At 40.2% G+C, this 19,873-nt stretch overlaps 2 protein-coding genes and 1 long non-coding RNA gene across 3 annotated transcripts; 2 read left to right on the forward strand and 1 right to left on the reverse strand.

Annotated features, from left to right (window-relative positions):
- The first annotated feature begins 718 nt into the window (after nt 1-718).
- LOC113168883 lies at nt 719-7,763 on the forward strand. Its single transcript, XR_003299524.1, has 2 exons — nt 719-1,496; nt 7,190-7,763. It is a non-coding gene; the product is annotated as an uncharacterized LOC113168883 (long non-coding RNA).
- Nucleotides 7,764-10,420: 2,657 nt separating this feature from the next.
- Nucleotides 10,421-12,014, forward strand: LOC113170897 (trafficking regulator of GLUT4 1-like). The gene is made up of 2 exons (XM_026373202.1): nt 10,421-10,846; nt 10,959-12,014. Exons 1-2 carry the CDS (start codon nt 10,448-10,450, stop codon nt 11,121-11,123), a joined length of 564 nt encoding a protein of 187 aa, XP_026228987.1. The 5' UTR covers nt 10,421-10,447; the 3' UTR covers nt 11,124-12,014.
- A 98-nt stretch (nt 12,015-12,112) lies between these two features.
- LOC113170896 (Golgi SNAP receptor complex member 1-like) lies at nt 12,113-19,158 on the reverse strand. Its single transcript, XM_026373201.1, has 9 exons — nt 19,111-19,158; nt 18,382-18,493; nt 17,318-17,393; nt 16,812-16,919; nt 16,525-16,616; nt 14,743-14,817; nt 13,339-13,368; nt 12,808-12,890; nt 12,113-12,566 (listed from the first exon to the last, which is right to left on the reverse strand). The coding sequence occupies exons 1-9, from the start codon at nt 19,151-19,153 to the stop codon at nt 12,442-12,444; spliced, it is 744 nt and encodes a 247-aa protein (XP_026228986.1). The 5' UTR covers nt 19,154-19,158; the 3' UTR covers nt 12,113-12,441.
- Nucleotides 19,159-19,873: the final 715 nt, after the last annotated feature.

A 19,873-nucleotide genomic window follows, 5' to 3' on the forward strand; every position in this document is an offset into this window, starting at 1 on the left:
AGCTTCTCAAACTGCAGCAACATTAAACCTGCAGAGTGACGAGACAGAAAAAAAAGGAGCCCGGCCCAGTCTGATGTCTCTGGAGGCCGTTTGCAGTCTTTGCTGTCTTAACACAGCTTTTGTGCAATTGGTTGCAGTTTCAACTAATTAACTGCTTTGTCAGCAAACTCGTTATTTTTTCCTTAATCACTCTTAAAAGTCAGTCGCTGCACATGTAATATCTAACATGGACGCTGAGACGATGGGAACATGTTAAAATTAATGTTAAACAACATGTTAAAATTGCAACAACACAAAACTGATGATAATGAGCTAATGAAATCCAACATAATATTTCTTAACTTAGTGCTAAGGGAAGAAACACCACTTCCTCTGTGCAAGGTGGCAAATATTACAGCAGTAAACGTCACTGCTGTCCTTTGTGGTAATGAAAATGTATGTTCTTTACGTGTTAAAAATAAAACACAACACTGCGTTAAGAACTGTCCAATGGAAGAAGGTCATGTGGTCTGATGAGTCCAGATTTACCCTGTTCCAGAGTGATGGGAGCATCAAGGTAAGAAGAGAGGCAGGTGGAGTGATGCACCCATCATGCCTAGTACTGTACAAGCCTGTGGGGGTAGTGCTATGATCTGGGGCTGCTGCAGTTGGTCAGGTCCAGGTTTAGCAATGTTATGTGTCCAAAGAATGAGGTCAGCTGACTACCTGACCAGGTTATTACATCAGTGGATTTGTTCTTCCCTGATGACATGGGGATACTCCAAGATGAGAAATTGTGAAAGGCTGATTCAGGGAGCATGACTCATCGTTTTCACACACTTGGCCACCTCAGAGTCCAGACTTCAACCCCATTGAGAATCCTCTGGATGTGCTGGAGAAGACTTTGCTCCTCATCAATACAGGATCTTTGAGGAAGATTAATTCAACTCAGAATAAGATTAAATGTTGTGACACTGCAGAAACGTGTCGGTGAATGTGTGTATTCAAAGCTAAAGGTGGTTCAATGAGATATCAGAGTGTGTGACTGACTTGTTTTTGGACGGGCAGTGTCTCCGCTGCCCTGTTGCCTGCGCACCTTGCGTGTCACGTCAGACTCGGACGCAGATTCTGACGTCCGCTTCTCGTGGCTGCCTACGTCATTACGCTGCCAGCTGATCGGAGTGGGAAGCCGGGTGTGTGTGTGTGTGTGTGTGTGTGAGAGAGAGAGAGAGAGAGAGAGAGAGAGAAAGAGAGAGAGAGAGGAGTCGGGCAGGAGTTGTCTAAAAGGGTCTGAAGTCCTGCGCTGCGTTCTCCACTGCTGCTGCGTTAGAGAGTCGAGTCACCATCAGACAGTCTGTGTCAGTGCTGCCACACAGTTCGGCCTTTATATCGTGGATGTAAAGAAATTACTGACAGCGACACACCCTGCTGACGGTCCAGGACTCCGCCGAGCAGTGGGCGAGGCAGGCTGAACTCCGCTGGACGGTTCTGGAGCTGCGTCCTGGTCCGTGGTCAAGGTGGGGCGCGTTACTGATTGCTGATCACACATTACTGTGTTTTTCTGCTGGATAAATTCTTGTTCCTGTCAGTCTGATTTAGCCCCGTGGCGGCTTGATGACCCAGTTTGCGTGGAAACGGGAAACCGTCATTAACACGACTTTAATCAGGTAAAATCACCTCTCCGGGTCCGATTCGTGTTACACAGCTGAAGCTTCCTGCACGATCCGGCGTCGAGGATTCACATTTGATGTTATAGGAGTCCTGGCTGAAGGCCTGTCTGTGTGTCATAGATCAGATCGCCCAGGCCCAGACACAGGGGAGCTGGTAGGATTTATGGGCACCCTAGAAATGGCCACCCCACCTCAGCCTCCCAGCTCCTGCAAACATTACTCAACATTCAGACAAGGTGTAACTGTGAACGGAGACTTTGGTGAAGTGCTGCATGGAGCATTTCCCCATGAAGTCATTTTAGAAAGGCTGGCAGCAACTGAAGCACGTTAAAAGATTTACAGATTTGTTTTTAGATTATATTTAAATCTATTGTGAGTAAAAACCACCGCACAGTATGTAGAAAACCAGGAAACTCAAACCTCCAGAGAATTTATTTAGTGATGTGTAAGCGGTTAACTGTCAAATGTGGGATTTATAGGCTATAGCAGGATGTTGCACTTGCAAGTTGAGGTCTGCATTTATGTAATCCAAACTTGTCAGCGTTCAAAGCCTCTTTTAAATTTGCTGAGTTCATAAATGCCTAAGGAAAAAAGCCTGTGCTCGAGTAGGGGATAGGTGAAAATCAGGAAGACAACTGAGGCCTAGTCATTTCTCAGAAAAGCAGCGATCCGGCTGAGATGGATCCTTCAAATGAAAGACACCTTTATAAACACACTGATATTAATGAGGATGTTCATAAGAGCCATTAAAACAGTTTTAAAGCAGGTGACGTAACAAAGTATTTAGGCCTTGGGCTCTTAAGCCTCTTTATATACAGTTACTTATAGTCTTTACATGTCTATAGAACATTTTAAAAGTGCTGTTATGTATAAGCAGTCCTACTGTAGTTATGTTACATCGATGGAGCCTGTCTTACATAATTGTACAGCCAGAGTTCAGTGTGCCGGTAGGAATGCACATTCACTGTGTCACGAGCTGCATTTGTGCCATTGCGACCTGGAGTGTGACGCTAGCCTCCCTGTAAATGAGGATCACATGACAGTGGCAGGGTGTCAGTTTAAAAAAACAAACAAAAACAGCAAGTCTTCTGGTGGACGTGCGATTTGCCCTGCATCCAGGCAAAAAGAAGCAACATCTCACTGCTGTTTTATTGCCTGCATTTGCAGAAGTGAAGCCATCTTGCTCAACTTGGGTTACACCCTTCATTCCTATTGCGTGCCTTGTCAAGGGAGAATGGGGCAAGAAGGAATGTGTTATGTAGGTTCATTTCGGATGAAAAAAATCCACTTCTTTCAAACAAAATGGCACAGATCGCCTGAGGACAACCTAACAGCCCTCACACTCAGCACATTACCATCTCCCAGGATGTCATGAATTCAGAACGGCATTCAGTTACTCCTCGTAGCTCATAAAGTGACCTACACCTCTTATTTATAGTGATCTCGGGGCTGAAGTCGCACAGCCTTTAAACGAGCAGGAGAGCTAAAGAAGAGTCTGGAAGTCGAGTCATGGCAACTGGACCTCTTTCTTTGTAGAAGAAGAGTGCACGTGATCAGGCTTTAGCCACAGCCGCCACCAATTCCCTGTCTTTGTCCCCATTCCCAGTCGAAAATGATCAGTCTATATAAGAAACTACAATCTGGGGCAGCAAACGCTCTCCAACTGGGCCACACCCACAGCCTAGGAATGTACCTGAATGGATGAACTGTGTGAAATAGACACAAAACATTCAGTTATCATGTGTTTCCACTGTTTGTGTCTCTGCTGTTTAATGTGAGAATTCTTCACATGGTTTATTGCATAGTTTCATCGCTGACGTCGCGATGATGATGATGATTGGGGTATGTTAGCTCGTCACCTCGTGTGGTTTTCTCACACACTAGCACGAGTGGTGTCGTAGCATTGAGAGAGGTCTGTCTGACTATTTCTCTTTTTAAAACTCTCTTAAATTCAAACTCCATTTTTACACTTGTATCAAAGTCTAGATAAGAGGAAACTTAAATAATTAAAATGTGAATATTGCTTTGTGCATTGTTCATTTACGTCCTCCTGTTTACACACCTTCATGCCTATTTTTCTCTTGACACGCACATCCTGCCTGTTCAACACCAGTGCGTCCTTCCTCCTGATCCCCCGCCATGAATGCACATCCAGAGTCCTAAATAAGCTCAGTCTTTTGTGCGTTAGATTTGAGTGTTATCTCTCTTTACACTGTTGCTCTGTGTATAAAGGCCTGTCTCAAGGCCTTCCACACTGGCTGTCATGTGGCTCTGTCTGACTGTCTCGCTCAAGACAGAAAGAAAGAGAAGGAGAGGAGGAGGAGGAGGAGGAGGAATGAGCTGCGAAAAAAGGCAGAGGGGAGGTGAGGGTGAACCTGACAGCGGAGCCACGTCCGCCTCGTCCGCTGCACACCAGATGTAGACGAGTAGATAGAGAGGGGATGGGTGAAGGATAGAGGGATGGAAAAGGAGGAGTGGAAGAGAGTGTTCGCGGCCACAGCAGCCGGATGGAATTTCTAACATATGCAGCTGGAATGTGAGGAATGCAGGACAGTCTGATCTGACCGAGAAAGAGAGAGAGAGAGAGAGAGAGAGAGAGGGTGGCGTCAGGAAAGACAAAAAAAAAGAGGAGATATGGGAAAGAGTGGCACAGCAGAGAAGTCAGGAATTAACACTGGCGCTTACTGTGAACACAAAAATACAGAGTCACTGTTTGTGCAGGGAGTGGCACGCTATGGAACAAATAACTTATTCAGTTTTAGTTTGTCAACAGATATGACTGTCAGTAGTCCAAAGTGTGGCCCGAGGACTTGTACAGTACGTGCTCTTCCCTGGCTGCTGGTGTACGTGCATGTGCAGGCCTGCAGCCGTAATGCATCACTGATGAATGACGGCCTTCTTTTGCTGAAGTTTCTCCTCTTTGCTGCCTAAACACAGCTTAGAAGGGGCTGTATGGTAAAAATGAATAAAGTAATCGAATCCAATATATAAAACAATAAATCTGTTAAGAGGAAAAGGTGGATCAAACAAAGATGAGGTGTCATTTAGTGGCACTAGTCTCTGAATACTGTGATTTCCATCTGGGAAAGATCACACCGATGTTCATTCTTGATTTGTGTCGGAGCCTGAGGTGATCTCGCTTTGCTCCTTCACGGCTTCTTTGATGACGATGATTCAGGCCTCCCTTCTTTTTTTTGTGGTAAATTACGAGTATAATTCTCCATTTAGCCGAATTTTAGCACTGATTCTTCTTCTTACTGCGGCAGCATCACCAAAAAGCTGCTACTGAACTTCAGTTGTGTTACACATATGTAAATATACAGCATCAGTGTAAGCTTTAATTTCAGGTGATTCCACACTAATGATTTGTTAATAGAGCCCCCTAAATCTTAATACATTTAAAGTATGACACTGGGTCTGTCTGATATCCACAGGAACAGCTGAGGGGCCCGGTTACGTGAAGTCACACCAGCAAAGTGCTAATTAATGTTCTCACTTTAAATGGACAAACTAGTGACAAAAAGAAAAGCAAGGAGTGTGGAAACCAGCTGCTTCAGTAGTGTAAAGCTGCAGAAATTGAGCAGTAGATCCTACGAAACAGAGGGTGAAGTCTGCAGAGATAAGAGAAATCCTGCAGGCGGACAGGTGTGATGTAGCCACAACTTTCTCTAGAATGAATGGAAACCATTTTGGATTGCAATAATTACAGTTAGTTACATGACTCACTAGTTAAAAAAGAGTTTGAGTTTGATTTTAGGAAGTGTAGGAGACCTTGATCTGATTGGGAAACCAGTGTAAATCTGGCACAGCACTGGTAGATTTCTGATTTATAAAAGATAAGAGTCGATTTGTTTATGGAATTTTTTTTTTCAGTGACAAGTCAGAACAGGCAGCCGCGGCCTCTGCACGATGACTCACCCACTTCAGAAGAAAGACTGATATATGTCATGTAGATAAATTTGTCAGGAGGTGGAAGAAAATTATAATAGTGTTTTTCCGTGTACTTTACACGTTAATGTTCACTGTTATGTGTCTGGATAAGACGTGCTGGCACTCTCAGAATGACACTGAAGTTTAATCCAAACTAAGTGTGAGACTGTGTATAATTTTATTTTGTCTTGTTAATTGTGACCCTGTTACGAACAGGCTAGGGGACGCTCAAATATCAGAGATTGTTCTGGTTCTCCTTCCTGCAGGAATGTACAGCATGCGTTATTCATTGTCAAGCAGAGAAGTGGAGCGTGTCCTCAATATCTCAAGATCACCACAAGATTACATTCTTTGAAGGCAAGAAAATCACAGACCTGCTGCACATGTGTTAGTCTTCTCGCAGCATGTTTAACCTTGCTGTGAATAGATTATTTATTTGTACATGCACCGTTATTTTTATTCCCACCTCATCTCAAGACAATATGCTCCGGTTGGTAACCTAAATGTCAGAAAAGAATTATGTGTTTTCACAAAGAGTTTGATTAACAAGTCAGGAAAAATCTTAAAACAAAGAGAGAAAGAGAATGAAAAGGAAAATAAAGTCTAAATCAGGCCCAGTGGTGCAGTCAGTTAAACGCTGATGTCTGCATGCTAACATAGTCACAATGCTGCTAACATGCTCATGTTCAGCAGCTGCGATGTTGACCGTGTTCACCACGAGGCAGCGTGACAACTTCTGTTAACAGCTGCAGCACGAAGTCCAAATGAAGATGATTATGATGTTGTTAGTCATAAACCAAAGTCCTGGACTAATGTGATGGCGCTCCAGAAAAGAAACCACAGTTCTGGATATCACAAATGTAATGTCAGAGCATCGATGCTTCAGTCACTCTTTCTACTATTTTGGGGTTTTTCAGATTTACATTTTTATCCGACGAGGAACCTTTAACGTACAAAATAAAATGCACCTCTTCAATCTGTAAAAGCATGCTGCTAGCTGGCACAGCTAAAATAAAATTCAGTAGCTTTAGTTTAATCATCTTACTTATGTGAACATGTCAGTTTTAGTTACTTTGACTTATCCAAGATGTGTTTTGCAGCAGCCAATAATAAGAAAATATAACCAGTTGCAGCTTTTCTCTTTGGAGACATTCACTTTATTAAGATTTCAAATTATACTTCTGTACGGATTTCAGGATCTGTGCTTTCATGCAGCGACTGTCTGGTCCTCTTCATTGCTTCTCTCTCATGCTTTGTAACCACGGTAACTGACCATAAATAAATAAATAAATAAAAAGAATAGTGTTTCCAGGGGCCGGTATGTGATTGTGAACAGTATAACTAAGGAGATATCTAAGAATTTCTTAGCGTGATGAGCTGAGCTGCTGATGGTTCCCTCTTGGTGATCTGATGCATGATGCTCTGCGCATCTCCCCAGTCATTCTTAGCTCGTTTCACCCATTTACACACAGCTGATTGCACACACCGTGGCTCGACTGCACCCACTTACTTTGTTCGTGTGTGACTGGCTGCAGGCTGCCTCACACCCACGCTACTGGAGCAGGGAGTTTAGAAGGGAAGTTAAACCATCTCCTGTTCTCTTTCTACAGGAATATGTGCACCTGGAGCAGACGATGGGAGAAGAAGGAGTCACCGCCCGTCACCTTTGGCCCCACATGGCTGTCGCACAGCAGTTCTTCACTGGCAAGCTTTATGTTCCTGTACATATGCTAAAGCTGCCAGCTGAAGAACTGCTCTGGTCAGCCCTGCCCCGGATGACTCAAGAAGAGGAAGCGGATGGGGGGGTGGGGGTGGCAAGAGGACTGAAGAAGGTAGTTTTTCACATTCGCATAAATGAGATTAGTATTTAATAACCTGCCTTATTTAAATCAAAATTCCTCTTTGTGTTGCTCTGTTGACCTGAATAGGAAGGATAACAAAAAAGTGGGATATCCATACTGAAATTATCTGATGACTGTAAATAGAAGCTGGATTTATACTTTATAATTATTATAAATGTTGCATTTTGTGTTGTATTAAACATCTTTAAAAGTGTCACTTTTACTCTGGTTAACTTTGCAAAATGTCGTCCATGATGTGTTGTTTTTCTTCAAATAAAGAACAAAAGGATTATTGTTGTAAACTAAACTGCACGTTGTTGATAATAAAACACACACACCATCACGGAAAGCTGGTTGTGTCCTAAAAATACACGCAAGACAATTATGCAAACGTGTGTCACACCTTAACTTTTAACTTTGATGCTGTTAAAGTGGTACTAGAAAGATCAGAGGGAATGTAAATGCTATTTAAATGTAAAATATTTAACTTTAATGGTGTCAGATCAGCAATAATTTCATGGTCTCTGTTCTCTGGGAAGCTAATCACCAAGTTAATGAGACAACAAGCTGACATTTAGCCAAGACTTCATAAATCCAGTAAGATTATTGTTACATATAAATCAAAGGGAGAAAAAACACACTTAATGTCGGCTCTTCAGGACCCAAACTGAGGGAACTGTGGGACTTTCTCCACAAAATGCAAACTCATTCTCTGGTAGAGTCAAAGAGTAATGAGCCTATGCGAGGCAGTGCTTGAACATGAACCACACACACTCACTTCTTGTCCAAATTCAGATCAAAAGAGAATTAAATCCAGACTGAACCTTCACCAAATTTCAGCGTGAGATAATGTGAACTGTTTTGCTACCACAGCACTTCACCTGTCATTTATAGTGAATATAGTCAGTTTGTCATGAGGCCTCAGCTGCAAGTTTAAAAGAAAACAGAGGATAAGGATGAAAAAATGCAAACTATGACAAAGTAGAACCACCAAAAATCAGCACAAGACAACAACTGTATGATACTAGAGTATGAATGCAGCGAAAAGATAACAGGACCTGTTTAATCCAACACTGTGATGCTGCAAATTTTCAAAATGTCGGCTTACATTTGAATATATTTACAAACCAAATTAGTAAGAGCTGAATTGATTGAATTGGGTTTATAGTTTATAAACTAGCCGTATAATCAAAGAGCATTTGACTGATGAAGGTTGGATCAATTTGACTGGTCCTCCTGGATGTAAAATCTAATGACACATGTGGAGTATATGGTAAAGATTTACTTAAATCATATCAAATTGAACTGTAGAGTGCCGCTGCACTGTAAAATGAAAAACCTCTGGGCCTTAGTGCCGTTTCTGAACACCACCGCTAGATGGAGGGGTAATATAAACTACAGGTTGAAACTAGGCCCTGGTTTCACTGGACACTGAGGGAAATAAACTCAGACTATTGCTGCCTCAAGTGGATGAACATGGTATCAAATCTCTGATGTAGTAATTTCTCAGTTGATTGAACTTTAAGGATCATGAATTTTTCTCCTTGGCTTAGATATTTTGGAACGCCTTGTACTTGACTTGTCCATAAAAAGGATTTTATTTGACTCTCCAATCATTTCTTAATTCATACAGTTACACTGAAGAGGTTCGCAGAGTGTCTCCATCCATCTGGAATTAACTGAATAATATTAAATAACAGCTGCATTTCATTGTAATATTGCTAAAGTCATCATACAGCCCACCTGTGTTTTTAATATGAACCAATACACGATAATCCAGACAATCCTTAACAAAACTTAATGGAATTAAATCAGGTTTATCGTGAACAGCAGCTGAAGAGCACTGAATAATGGACAACTCAAACTGTCATGTGGTGCTAAGTACTCACATTTCATCTTATTTAAGTATAAGTACTAAAGTTAAAGCATTCATTATCCAAAATGTCCTACTGAGGGAATATTACACTATATTATATCTCCAGCCACAATATTGTAGTAGTGAAGCTAGTTTTAGCTGTTAACTTACTGTTTAGTAGCTTATTTACAACAACACATCAGATTTTCCACTGGCAGATTGTAAGAAAGTTCTCAAATATAAAATTATAGAAACTGAGATACTTAAATTAAGATCTTATACAATCAACGAGTCACTGATTCAACACATATGTAGTAACAGTACAACAATGTAACACTAACAGGGTTAATTTTCTAACATTATGCCAATAATACTTTTATATGTAAATATATATTTTACATCATTTAATATTTAAAGGTTGAATCTGCAAAATTAAGTTCAAGCATTAAGTAAATTAGGAGTAATTCTGTCACTGCTGATATCCAGGTGTGGAAAAAGTAAATTACCCATTCGGTTTTGGGAATAGTCAGAAACTATTTTATAGAAAAAGTAACATTTAAGGGGCCAAACTCTCAGGACCTGAGTCAGCAGGGCGTGCACGTCAAGGGTCTTGTGGTTCACAGAGTCCACCTTACTCCTTTTCCACCTCTCCACTTGCAGGTCTTCACTCACCCTGTGGAGTAGTACATGCTGATCTAGCTGCTGCCACCGCGCGTAAATGGAAAGCTTTTACGCACCATTCACATCAAGAGGCTTGACTGTTGTTTTTGCACTGTCACACACGCCTCGCCTGGTGCATAAGTAGGCCTCCGACACTGGGGATGTGCCGTGGAGATGCAAGGATGCGGTCATACCTCACTACATAATAAAGAGAGGGAGAGAGGGTGGGGGGTAAAAGGCAAAGCGTGCGTCCGGACGCTCACCGCCAACTAAACGCGAGAGGGGCTCGGACATCAATAACAACTCGCTCATCAATAAGAGATTTTGATGGAGTTAGACTGCTTAATTAAATAGGTTTCCTTAAAGGGATTCGACTCTCTGAAACTACAATATTTAATCTCATGTCCCCCAATGGAGTGCATCTAAAGGAAGACTCTTCAGCATCTCCATCCACAGGAAAGCGGCTCGGTTCAGGCACATAATAAAACTTGGAGGTTTTTTGTCGTTCAGCGATGGCGATCAACACTGATGCTGCGTTTGGGAAAAGCGCCCTCGGCGAGAGGGAAGTTTCAAATCTCACCGATTTCCAAGACACGGAAAAGCTGCTGAACACCGGCAGCACCGAGCCCACCGGGCAGAGCAACCTCAAACCGTCCGACTCCTTTTCCCTCAACATCAGAGGCAGCGCACGGTCCCTTGACGCGGATCAGAACGGACACAGATCCCCGCACAAGTCGGGCTCCGTCGGGCAACTGACCCCACCCAACTCCGCGTCCCGGCTCAGCTTGGGCCCGCTGCCCTCCCCGGTGCCGCCCGGCTCCTTGCCCTCGACCTACCTCTGGCTCGCCGTGCTGTCCTGCTTCTGCCCCGCTGTGCCGCTCAACATTTGCGCCCTGTGGTATGCCAATGTGGTGAGTTTCACATACATTTACAGCTTTAATTAAAACTTCTGTCTGTGCCTCAGATGTTTGGGCAGGTGTTTGTTTCTAACAATAAACTGTTGAACACTTTCTTTCCCTTTAGTCGAGGTCTGTTCTCCACACAGGAGATATTGAAGGAGCAAGAAAGTATGGGCGTCTGTCTATGGTGCTCAGCTGTATGGCCATGCTGCTGGGTGTGGCTGTCATCATCTTCATAGTGCTTACACTAGGTATAAACCCAAGACATAAAACAATCACACTCAGCTGATTGTTAAGCTGTGCAGTTAAACTTCTCTTTTCTCCATCTCTCAGAGGCTCAGTAATGAACGGCGGCCAGGAAGGAGACTCTTTAACTTCACCTGATCTCAAATTTGCACAGAGGAGAAACGAGGTGGGATGCTACTTTGAAGACGGGATAGCACAAAATGTGAGTTGAAACCAAGCTGAAGAGACATAACGTACAACCAGTATGGACGACAGAAAGAAGAAGGAAAAAAGTTGCGGACTGCTTCTCATTTTTCTGGCAACACTCATGTTCAATAACCCCACAAACTCAGGAACAAAGGAAGGAAGATAAGAGCTGCACACAGCTACTGTGTCTGATCACCAGACGGCAAATTCAGTGGAGAAATTAACCACTCATAGTCCACACTAGCGGTGCACTGAAATACACACCTGCCTTTAACAAGCACAATTGGACGGCACTTATCTGATTATTGAGAAACAAAAATGAAATGAGAGGAAGAAACACATAATAAAGATTTCTAGTTGTTGTGAAGATTCAGTTAAATACATCTTATTGTGCTTAAACAAAAGGCATCAGTGCAGCTCTAGTCTGTTATGCAGCCACTGCCCGCCCACCCTGTGTCTCTTAACATTTGCACCAAAGTACAAACTGACTCTTCTTTCTGCTCAGCACTGGATTTTTATGGCTGTGGGAAGATGTATAAGCTGATTTCATACAATGTTTACATCGAGTTTAACTCTTCTGTACATTTATCACAACAATGCCCTACTACAGTCATAGTGCGATATCTTGCTTTGCGCCCTTATCCGATAAAGTGAACTGACCCTTGTTCCGCCTGGATCTCTACACCTTGTTACGTTTACAATATACTGCAAAATATGAATGGGGTTATTATCCCTGTATGCACTGTTCTTGGCACTCTGATGTTGATGTTTATACATTTATACTGTATGACTGGTTTAATGTGCCATAGTTCTGCATGTCTGAAATAAACCTGAACGAGCATGATGAACTGCAACACGAGCTCATCTTTATTTTTATAAAGCACCGCCAATTCTACATAAAAAAAGTTCAACATCAACAGTACACAATCCCAGTAAAATATTACTCCATAAATGTCCAAAGAGTTAAAATTACAACAGGATATAAGCAGCAATATATCAATTCCCAGATGGAAACATTATCACAAAGCAATAAATGGATAAACTCTCCAATAAGAGAGTTTTAATTAAGACTTTAATGCGTTACAGTTCTTTTCAAAATAAAATAATCTCTTAACTTTTAAACTGTTTAATTAGAGTAACAATAGATTTTTTTGGTGAGTTATTTTAACAGTGACTTAGTGGAAAGTGTAGAGCAAGAGGAGTATGGTGCAGACGCCAATCACCCCTCCTAGAATTAAAGAGTCCCGCCTCTTGCGCAAATTGATTTTCTGGATGAGACTGTTGATGGCGGGGAAACGATCTGAGGGGCGGGGAAGTGTGGTGAAGGAAAATAATTAAGATCCAAGGTGTATTTCCTTTCCTTGCAGTGACTAAGACACAGAAAGGAGCAGGGAAAATACATCAGCAGGGCTCCTAACACAGCTAGGGAAAAGAATAAATGGAGGATAAATGGTGCAGCTTTCACTGTGAGTGGGGCTGTGTGGTCCCTGCTGTGTTCAGTGCTGCACATGCAAAAACAGAGATTTTAACTTTAAGGATACTGGCCAAAGTTGTGACCCTGGTTTGGATGGACTTGAGCATCCCACGCTGAAATGTGATGTTCTCTTTGGTAGCCATGGCGATGCTGGAGGGACAAATGTCACAGCATCACGTTAATTTTAAGATGTTAAAGTTTCAGGTGAGTTATGATATGTGAATGTGCTCGTATCACTACTTGTCTAGTGGAGACATACGATATATGTGTGTGCACAGTCACATCCTGTGTTTTCCTTTTCTCACTGAGCAATGAAGGATCTCTGAATATGTAAAAAGTTTCAGCTTCAAAGTTTAACCGCTTAAAACAAGATGTCAGCTGCTTCACTGTTGGATGATATAGCAGCATAATGTGAATGTAGCCAAACTTTCCCTGTAGTTGTTATGTTTAGGGATAAGACGGGTCTCCAGGAAATGAATGTAGCTCAATGTATTGTTCACTGACGTGATGGAAATACGACTCTGTGTATGTGTGTGTGTGTGTGTGTGTGTGTGTGTGTGTGTGTATGTGTGTGTGAGTTTATGGGTGTGTTGAGTACCTGATTGCATTGTCAATGAGCCTATCCGAGCTGTGAACATCAAACAGGAAAAAGAGAACAATTATTCAAAAGCAACTGAAATCATTTATAAAGCTACGATCATTTAAAAAGTACCATAATTTACTGAATCTTCTGCTGCCATCATTTCACATTCATCCATTTTGATAACATTTCAAACACACTTTATAAATTTCTCAAGATATAAGCTGACATTAGACAGGGAAAGCCTGAACTATGAAACCACACAGCTCTTTGGGTCGATTATCATAAAAGCAGCACTTCCTGCGATTCCTGTGAGACAGAAGAAAGTGCTGGTTAATGGAGAATTTTGGGGAAAGTCAGACTTTGATAGGTCAAGTTCAGCAGAAAACAATTAATGTCTATAATACAACTCTGCACACATAAAGCAGTATGTATTTAATGATGGAGACCTGATCCCGTTTTACTTGTTTTAGGTGTATATAAGGAAAAACAGACTTAAAGATGGACGACACTGAGCCTGAACACACACAGGTTTACAACAGCCGCCATTAGCTGCTGAGATAAGTGACAGAAATATAAAATGCTCAGTCCATGGCTGAGCAGAGAACATAAGGGCAGCAGTGTGCATCCTGGCAGACTCCACTGAAGACCAAAAATCAATACTGTGCTTTATACTTCCTCCATCTATCCGTCCACCTCTCCCACTATCTATCTACAGCTGTCCTCTGCTGTTTGTCCTGATCCTTCATCATCTGGCAGAGTGAACACAGGCAAGGCAGCGTCTTAGTTCAGCACATATTTACACATTTTCTTCTTTTACTAACCTAAATTATATTTGTAACTGTTTTCCCAACTCATTAAACTCTTTGCAAACTGCAAATTAGTCTGCATCAGGTTTCTACAGGTCTATTGGTGACAAAAGTAGTACAATTTTATTATTATTTAGGCATCGGTGCAGGAAACATTTTTTTAACTGAGCCTTAGTAATCAGCACATAGTTTGAATGTGGTCAAGTACATGTTTTGAATATAAAGGTATGGTTCTACAGATCTCAAGTGAACGGAAAATGTACAGGAGATTTTGGACCAATGTATTAGACCACAATACCCACCACCAAATTTAGATCAGAGCCAAAATAAACTTGTTTGGGGTATCCCTACTGATTTCCTTTTTTGTCCTTGTGGAGTTTTTTAGTTTTTTCAATGGACTCACACAAAATTATAGAATACAATACAATAGAACTAAATAAAATACTACATCCAAGCGACACCACTCAAATAAAAAGTTGGACTCTGATGAACTATATAATAAAAATTAGACATTATAAACACAGGCTTACCTTCTTTAAAACAAAAACATCCATTTCCAGCCCTTCTGGTGAGTATTTCTCATTAATGTGTTGTTTTTAAATAAATCTCTTACCTTCTGAGATGTTCATGTTCCTTCAGGAAGAGCTCAGTCCGTCTGTTATTCACCGCTGAGCTGCTCTTGAAGGACCTGAGCAAAAAATGAGAATAATCAAATTCCAACAAATAGTAATAAGAATACAAATAAAAACATTTATTGTCTCTTTTTGGTCATTTTTATTGTTAGGGTTAAAATATGCAACAAAACATTACAACTAGTCATTACCACTAGGCCAACAGGGTATATGTGAGGCTTTATTTAATAGGAGAAACACTATGCTAATGCTAACGCACAGATGTTTACCATGCTCACTGTCTCTGTTTAGCATGTCAGTATGTTCATCATCTGCTAATTAGCACTGAACACAAAGTAACACATTAGAATATAAAATAGTTAAATGTTTAAATTAATGAAAACTGACAATATCATAATAAACTTATATTGTGGTCAAATAACAGCTCTGGGGTTCAGCTAAGGTTACTGACCTCATTTTTGTAATGTAATATGAAAAACATCCCACCTGACTTCTGCACAAATTTTAAAGTTACCAGAAGAAACAAAAGTATTTTTTTCCTACAAATATATATGAATTTTCCAATCCTTGTTCTGTTTTTTAGTGCAAACTTTGTCTTCTTCATTCATTCTAAGCTGTTTTTTATCCTTTTTGCACTTGGCTAACAGAAGACGTTGCCACCAAAACCAAGTTTTTTCCTTCTCTGAGCTTCCTCAGTCTGAAGGAGATGTTTCATTCCTTCCTATTAACTGATGCCTGGATGCTGATTATGTACTTCCTGTGTTAAGACTTTTAAGTGATTAGCTCTGCTTAACCTACAACTTTGTTCTTTGATTCTTATTTACACCATCCACTCTGTTTGGTCTGATCGCCATCCATTATCTCCTCTGTTGTCCCTCTCCTTTCATGGTGTCTCCACATCTCTTACAGTTCAGAGTAATTAGAATTCACTTTCATCATTTTTGTAATCAGTCAGCATCAGCTCAGGATAACGTCTCTCCCTCCCATTCTCTCTCTCTCTCTGACTGTCTCGCTCTCTCTAGCCTCCCCTGATAGAGCATTTCTCTGTATCAGGCAGGCCAGATGTAACCACTCTCCCTCAGCTTTGGCTGAATGAAAGCCTTGCGGTTTGATTTACTGTAGAATGCACTTAGGAAAGAAATCCCCAGAGAAAGACAGAGTTATAGACAGAGAGAGAGGGAAAGAGGATTGGGAGGGTGGTGGTGGGGTCAGCTAACAAGAGGAGGTGCCTTTTATTAGAAGATGAAAGGAGATAGAAAGGGTGGGGGAATTCAGACACAAACTGGACATTTCTGCCTCCTAGTGGTTAAGGATAAAAGTCCACACAAGAGATGGAGATTGAGGAAGAGTTAGTAAAACATGTGTAAGATAAATGTAAAAATTCACAGTGAATATTGTATAGATTGTGAATTGTCATTTCTGTTTATCTTTGTATTGAGAAATATTCTTTTTCAACTTATTTACAATTATCTCTCAAGGTTTGGCACAAAGTTGTGAGCCATGACCATTTTAAATAATAAGAAACAACACTGCACCGAATCTGCAATGCTCCTTTTATACCCCAATATAATACTCTTAAATGTTCTCAGTTAACCTGCTACATTTGGATAAAGTAAATAAGATAAAATAACCAGAAGTGGCATTCTCCAATAATAAACAATGACATTGTTACATTTTCAAGATTCAATAATTTATCAATTCAGAAATAACAGTTCAATAATTACAATAACTGTTAGCTGCAGCAGACGCGAGAAGGTGCTTACTCAATGTCTCTGTGAACTGAGCCCAGGAGGTCCTCTCGCTCTCGCATACTGAAGAAGTTGCTTTTGGTTTTGTGGAACTCATGGGTGTAGTCCTATAGGATAACATAATAAACCACAGTCAACAAGACATGATGATATGAGTAGAATGACAGAGTGGAGATTCACAAACCCAAAATGTACGGTTGATACTGTAAAATATAGAAAATACTAAGAATGACTCACAAATGGAGCTGAAATATGTTCCATTATGAAAAAGTAAGATGACAAAGTAAAGTAATTGCATTTACCTGTAAAATGTCTCTGTGCCTCTGTAAGGTGTGCATCAATGCTGCATTATGTGATAAAGCTCCCGGGGTGTTTGTGTACTCTGCCATTTTATCATTAACTGCTGTAAGCTGGAAAAAAAAGATAGAACTGATATAACGTCGCATAAAAATTGTTATTTTGTGGGGAATAAGTGATCTTAAAACAAACCTGTAGTATTTAACTAATATCAGGCCAAAAAATTATAAAGAATTATAAAATTCTAATTCTAGTTTGTACAACAGTAGTTATTCATGTATATAAAAACATAAGACAACAGCTTTGGTTGTCAGCTCCCTTTTTGTTGAAGGTTATTTAATTACACATTTTGTACTACAAATTATCTTTAGTAATTGGCATCCCATTAACTCCTCCGCATGGGCTGGGATCTCCAACAGTGGTTGCTGAAGGGAACCTTAAAGCACCTGCAACTGTGGTTGTTTGCTACTGTATATATGTGATATTTGTATATATTTATATTTTGACTTACTTTGGCCAAGAGTTGCTCCAGCTCAGTAGTCATGGCCACAAGCATCTTGTCTGGTGATGAGCCAATAGAATCAGACCTGGTTCAATGAAAGAAAAATGTTTTGTCAATGTTACTTTAATAAAATCTCAGACAAAAATAAATATACTTTTAAAACATATTTCCACATTGTAAGATTACACAACTATTGTATCAGAGAGGTCAGTACTCAAAATGGTAAACAACATGTTCATGATATTCCCAGTTCCTAGCCAACAAATGAATTGCTAATTGTTAAACATACAAAGACACCATTTTATTGTGCACTTATTGCACCATTTATAGCACAATAACAAATAAAATGCAGCAGGTATTGTGGCCATGGGGTGTGTATGTTTGTTTTGGTTAATTTGGGTGGACCAGGGCAAAGAACAGGTTGGGTGAAAGTGAATAAAACAGAACAGGAAATTCTGGCACAACTTCACCTACAGCCATATTGCATGAATAAGAGACACAAAGAACTGAAGACCAGCTGTATTCCAATATTTTGCACATAACCTAACTTACTGAATGTAATAATGAACCAGTATAATGTGTGTAAAGGGTGTGTGCGTTTATTTTGTATTAGCGTAGATCTGAACGTGATTTAATGAAGGTAAACATAATGGATGGATGTAAGGATGTGCATAAAGACAGTCCCCCTCTAAAATCTCATACTAGTTATTTAATTCGATTTTTTGTTTTTACACTTTCCACCAAACACCAACAACTCGATTTGTGCTGCCTCATTTGAACCCCTTCTTCCCATCTCTGTACTGTGTTCTGAGCTTGGTTCCACAATACCACAAAAATGATCAGTGTGAGCTTATTTTAAGATAAATAGCCCAGATGATTAGGCCTTAAATATCAGTTTCTCTATAACTCAAATTCTGTGCAACCTTTGTGATTTGGTGTCAAATCATTTTGTTAAATATAAAGTGTCTGACAATTAAATTCAGTCAGATGAGCTCATTATAGTATTTAATTCTATATCTGAGGCAGTACTTCTTATCATACTGTTAAAGTGACATGAGGATTGTGCTGCTAACCTTGTTCGCTGGTCACGGTTGCTGCTGCTGCTGTAGGTGGTGCAGAGCTTACTGAATGAGACCAGCTTCAGGTCCAGCTCATTTTCCAGCTGTCTGGCCTGTTTACGTAAATCTGAGTGAAGAAACGAGAGACAGACAGACGAGATAGAATCAGACATTTTGTATGTGATCAGAACAAGTACTGGAAACCAAATCATAAGGAAGTACATAGATGCAACCACGAAAGTGACATAACAGATAACCTGTATACAGTAGCACACTGAAGTGGCCCAGATATGGCCTCAAGTATGCCCTGCCTAAGAGATACAAGTCAAGCATGGCAAAGTTTTTAAATAGCAAACAAAACATGGGCCCAGATCATTTTTCCACATTTTTGTAGCCAGGGTACACTTTAATGTTTTTTAAATGGAGTAAACGAGACAACAGGCGTTTCTTTCTTCAATGTAAGGGTCTAATTAGGATGGAGGGGTCCTTTTACCTGTTTGTGTCCACTTTCTGATAATCCGTCTGTATAGCTGATAACTTTTTTAACTTTATACGCTTGACGCCAACATGCTAACAGGTTAGCTTGGCCCCAGCTAAATACATCTCCTCCCCGCGGATTTAAAGTGTATTTAACGTAACATCTTACGTGATATATTAAATATAATCGTCCTAAGTCGGCGCAGAAGTATGAACATTTTTAAATGAAGAAGTTTGTTTCATTTTAGATGCTGTAGCATAACTTACCTTCCCAGTAGTTGCTGCTGGCGGCCATATTTGTTGTTGACATGTCATCATCAGCCGTCAAAGGGAAACAACTGTCGTAAGTATCATTTGAACCACGGCGGCCTCTACTGGTTTGCGGCCGTAAGTTTACTACTATTATTGACCAGAAACAGTGAAGTAGTTAATGTTTTTTTTATATATTTCTCTTGACTGGATGAATCAATGTAAATAGATGACTATATTCAAAATAACATGGATAAGGGAATTGTTTTTAAAAGTGTAATCCTGAAGATGCTCCTAAACTTGCAAAAGTATTGAAATGTAAAAAGTATTTTAGATATGCAGCATGTTGGTTGACATAGAACAAATTATCATGCATCAGCTAATAATTATTGCTATTACTGATAAACGTACCATTTATTTTCTTGATTATAAAATGTCATTTTGTTGTGATAAATAATTTTACTAGAATCCAGTTTAAATAAAAGTATCATTAGCTGATGAGATCACACCATATTCCAGTGTTTTTTTGGAGCAATATGAATGTTATTAAGATGTTTAGTCCAATGCAGCCATTTTATTTTCTCAGTTAAATTTAATGGAAATATTACTGATATGTTTTCTGATATATTATTATCAATACCTATAGTTTTTCACTATATTAAGTTGATTAATATACTCTGAGCTGCTAGGTGTTCACCAGGGAAAGACAGGACACAGATGTAAGTGAGGTACAGTACATGTCAGTGTTGATAACCTTCTTTGCTCATTCTCTTTATTCATT

This window comes from Anabas testudineus, chromosome 14 (assembly GCF_900324465.2).
Source record: "Anabas testudineus chromosome 14, fAnaTes1.2, whole genome shotgun sequence".
NCBI classification, from domain to species: domain Eukaryota; kingdom Metazoa; phylum Chordata; class Actinopteri; order Anabantiformes; family Anabantidae; genus Anabas; species Anabas testudineus.

Coding starts and splice junctions, on each gene's coding strand:
- LOC113170896 (XM_026373201.1), bottom strand. CDS start 19,153: ATGTCAACAACAAATATGGCCGCCAGCAGCAACTACTGGGAAG. Junction 16,617..16,811: donor GGCACAGAGACATTTTACAG/GTAAATGCAATT, acceptor GTTATCCTATAG/GACTACACCCATGAGTTCCA. Junction 14,818..16,524: donor TCAGTTCACAGAGACATTGA/GTAAGCACCTTC, acceptor TTTTTTGCTCAG/GTCCTTCAAGAGCAGCTCAG.
- LOC113170897 (XM_026373202.1), top strand. CDS start 10,448: ATGGCGATCAACACTGATGCTGCGTTTGGGAAAAGCGCCCTCGGCGAG. Junction 10,847..10,958: donor CCCTGTGGTATGCCAATGTG/GTGAGTTTCACA, acceptor CTTTCCCTTTAG/TCGAGGTCTGTTCTCCACAC.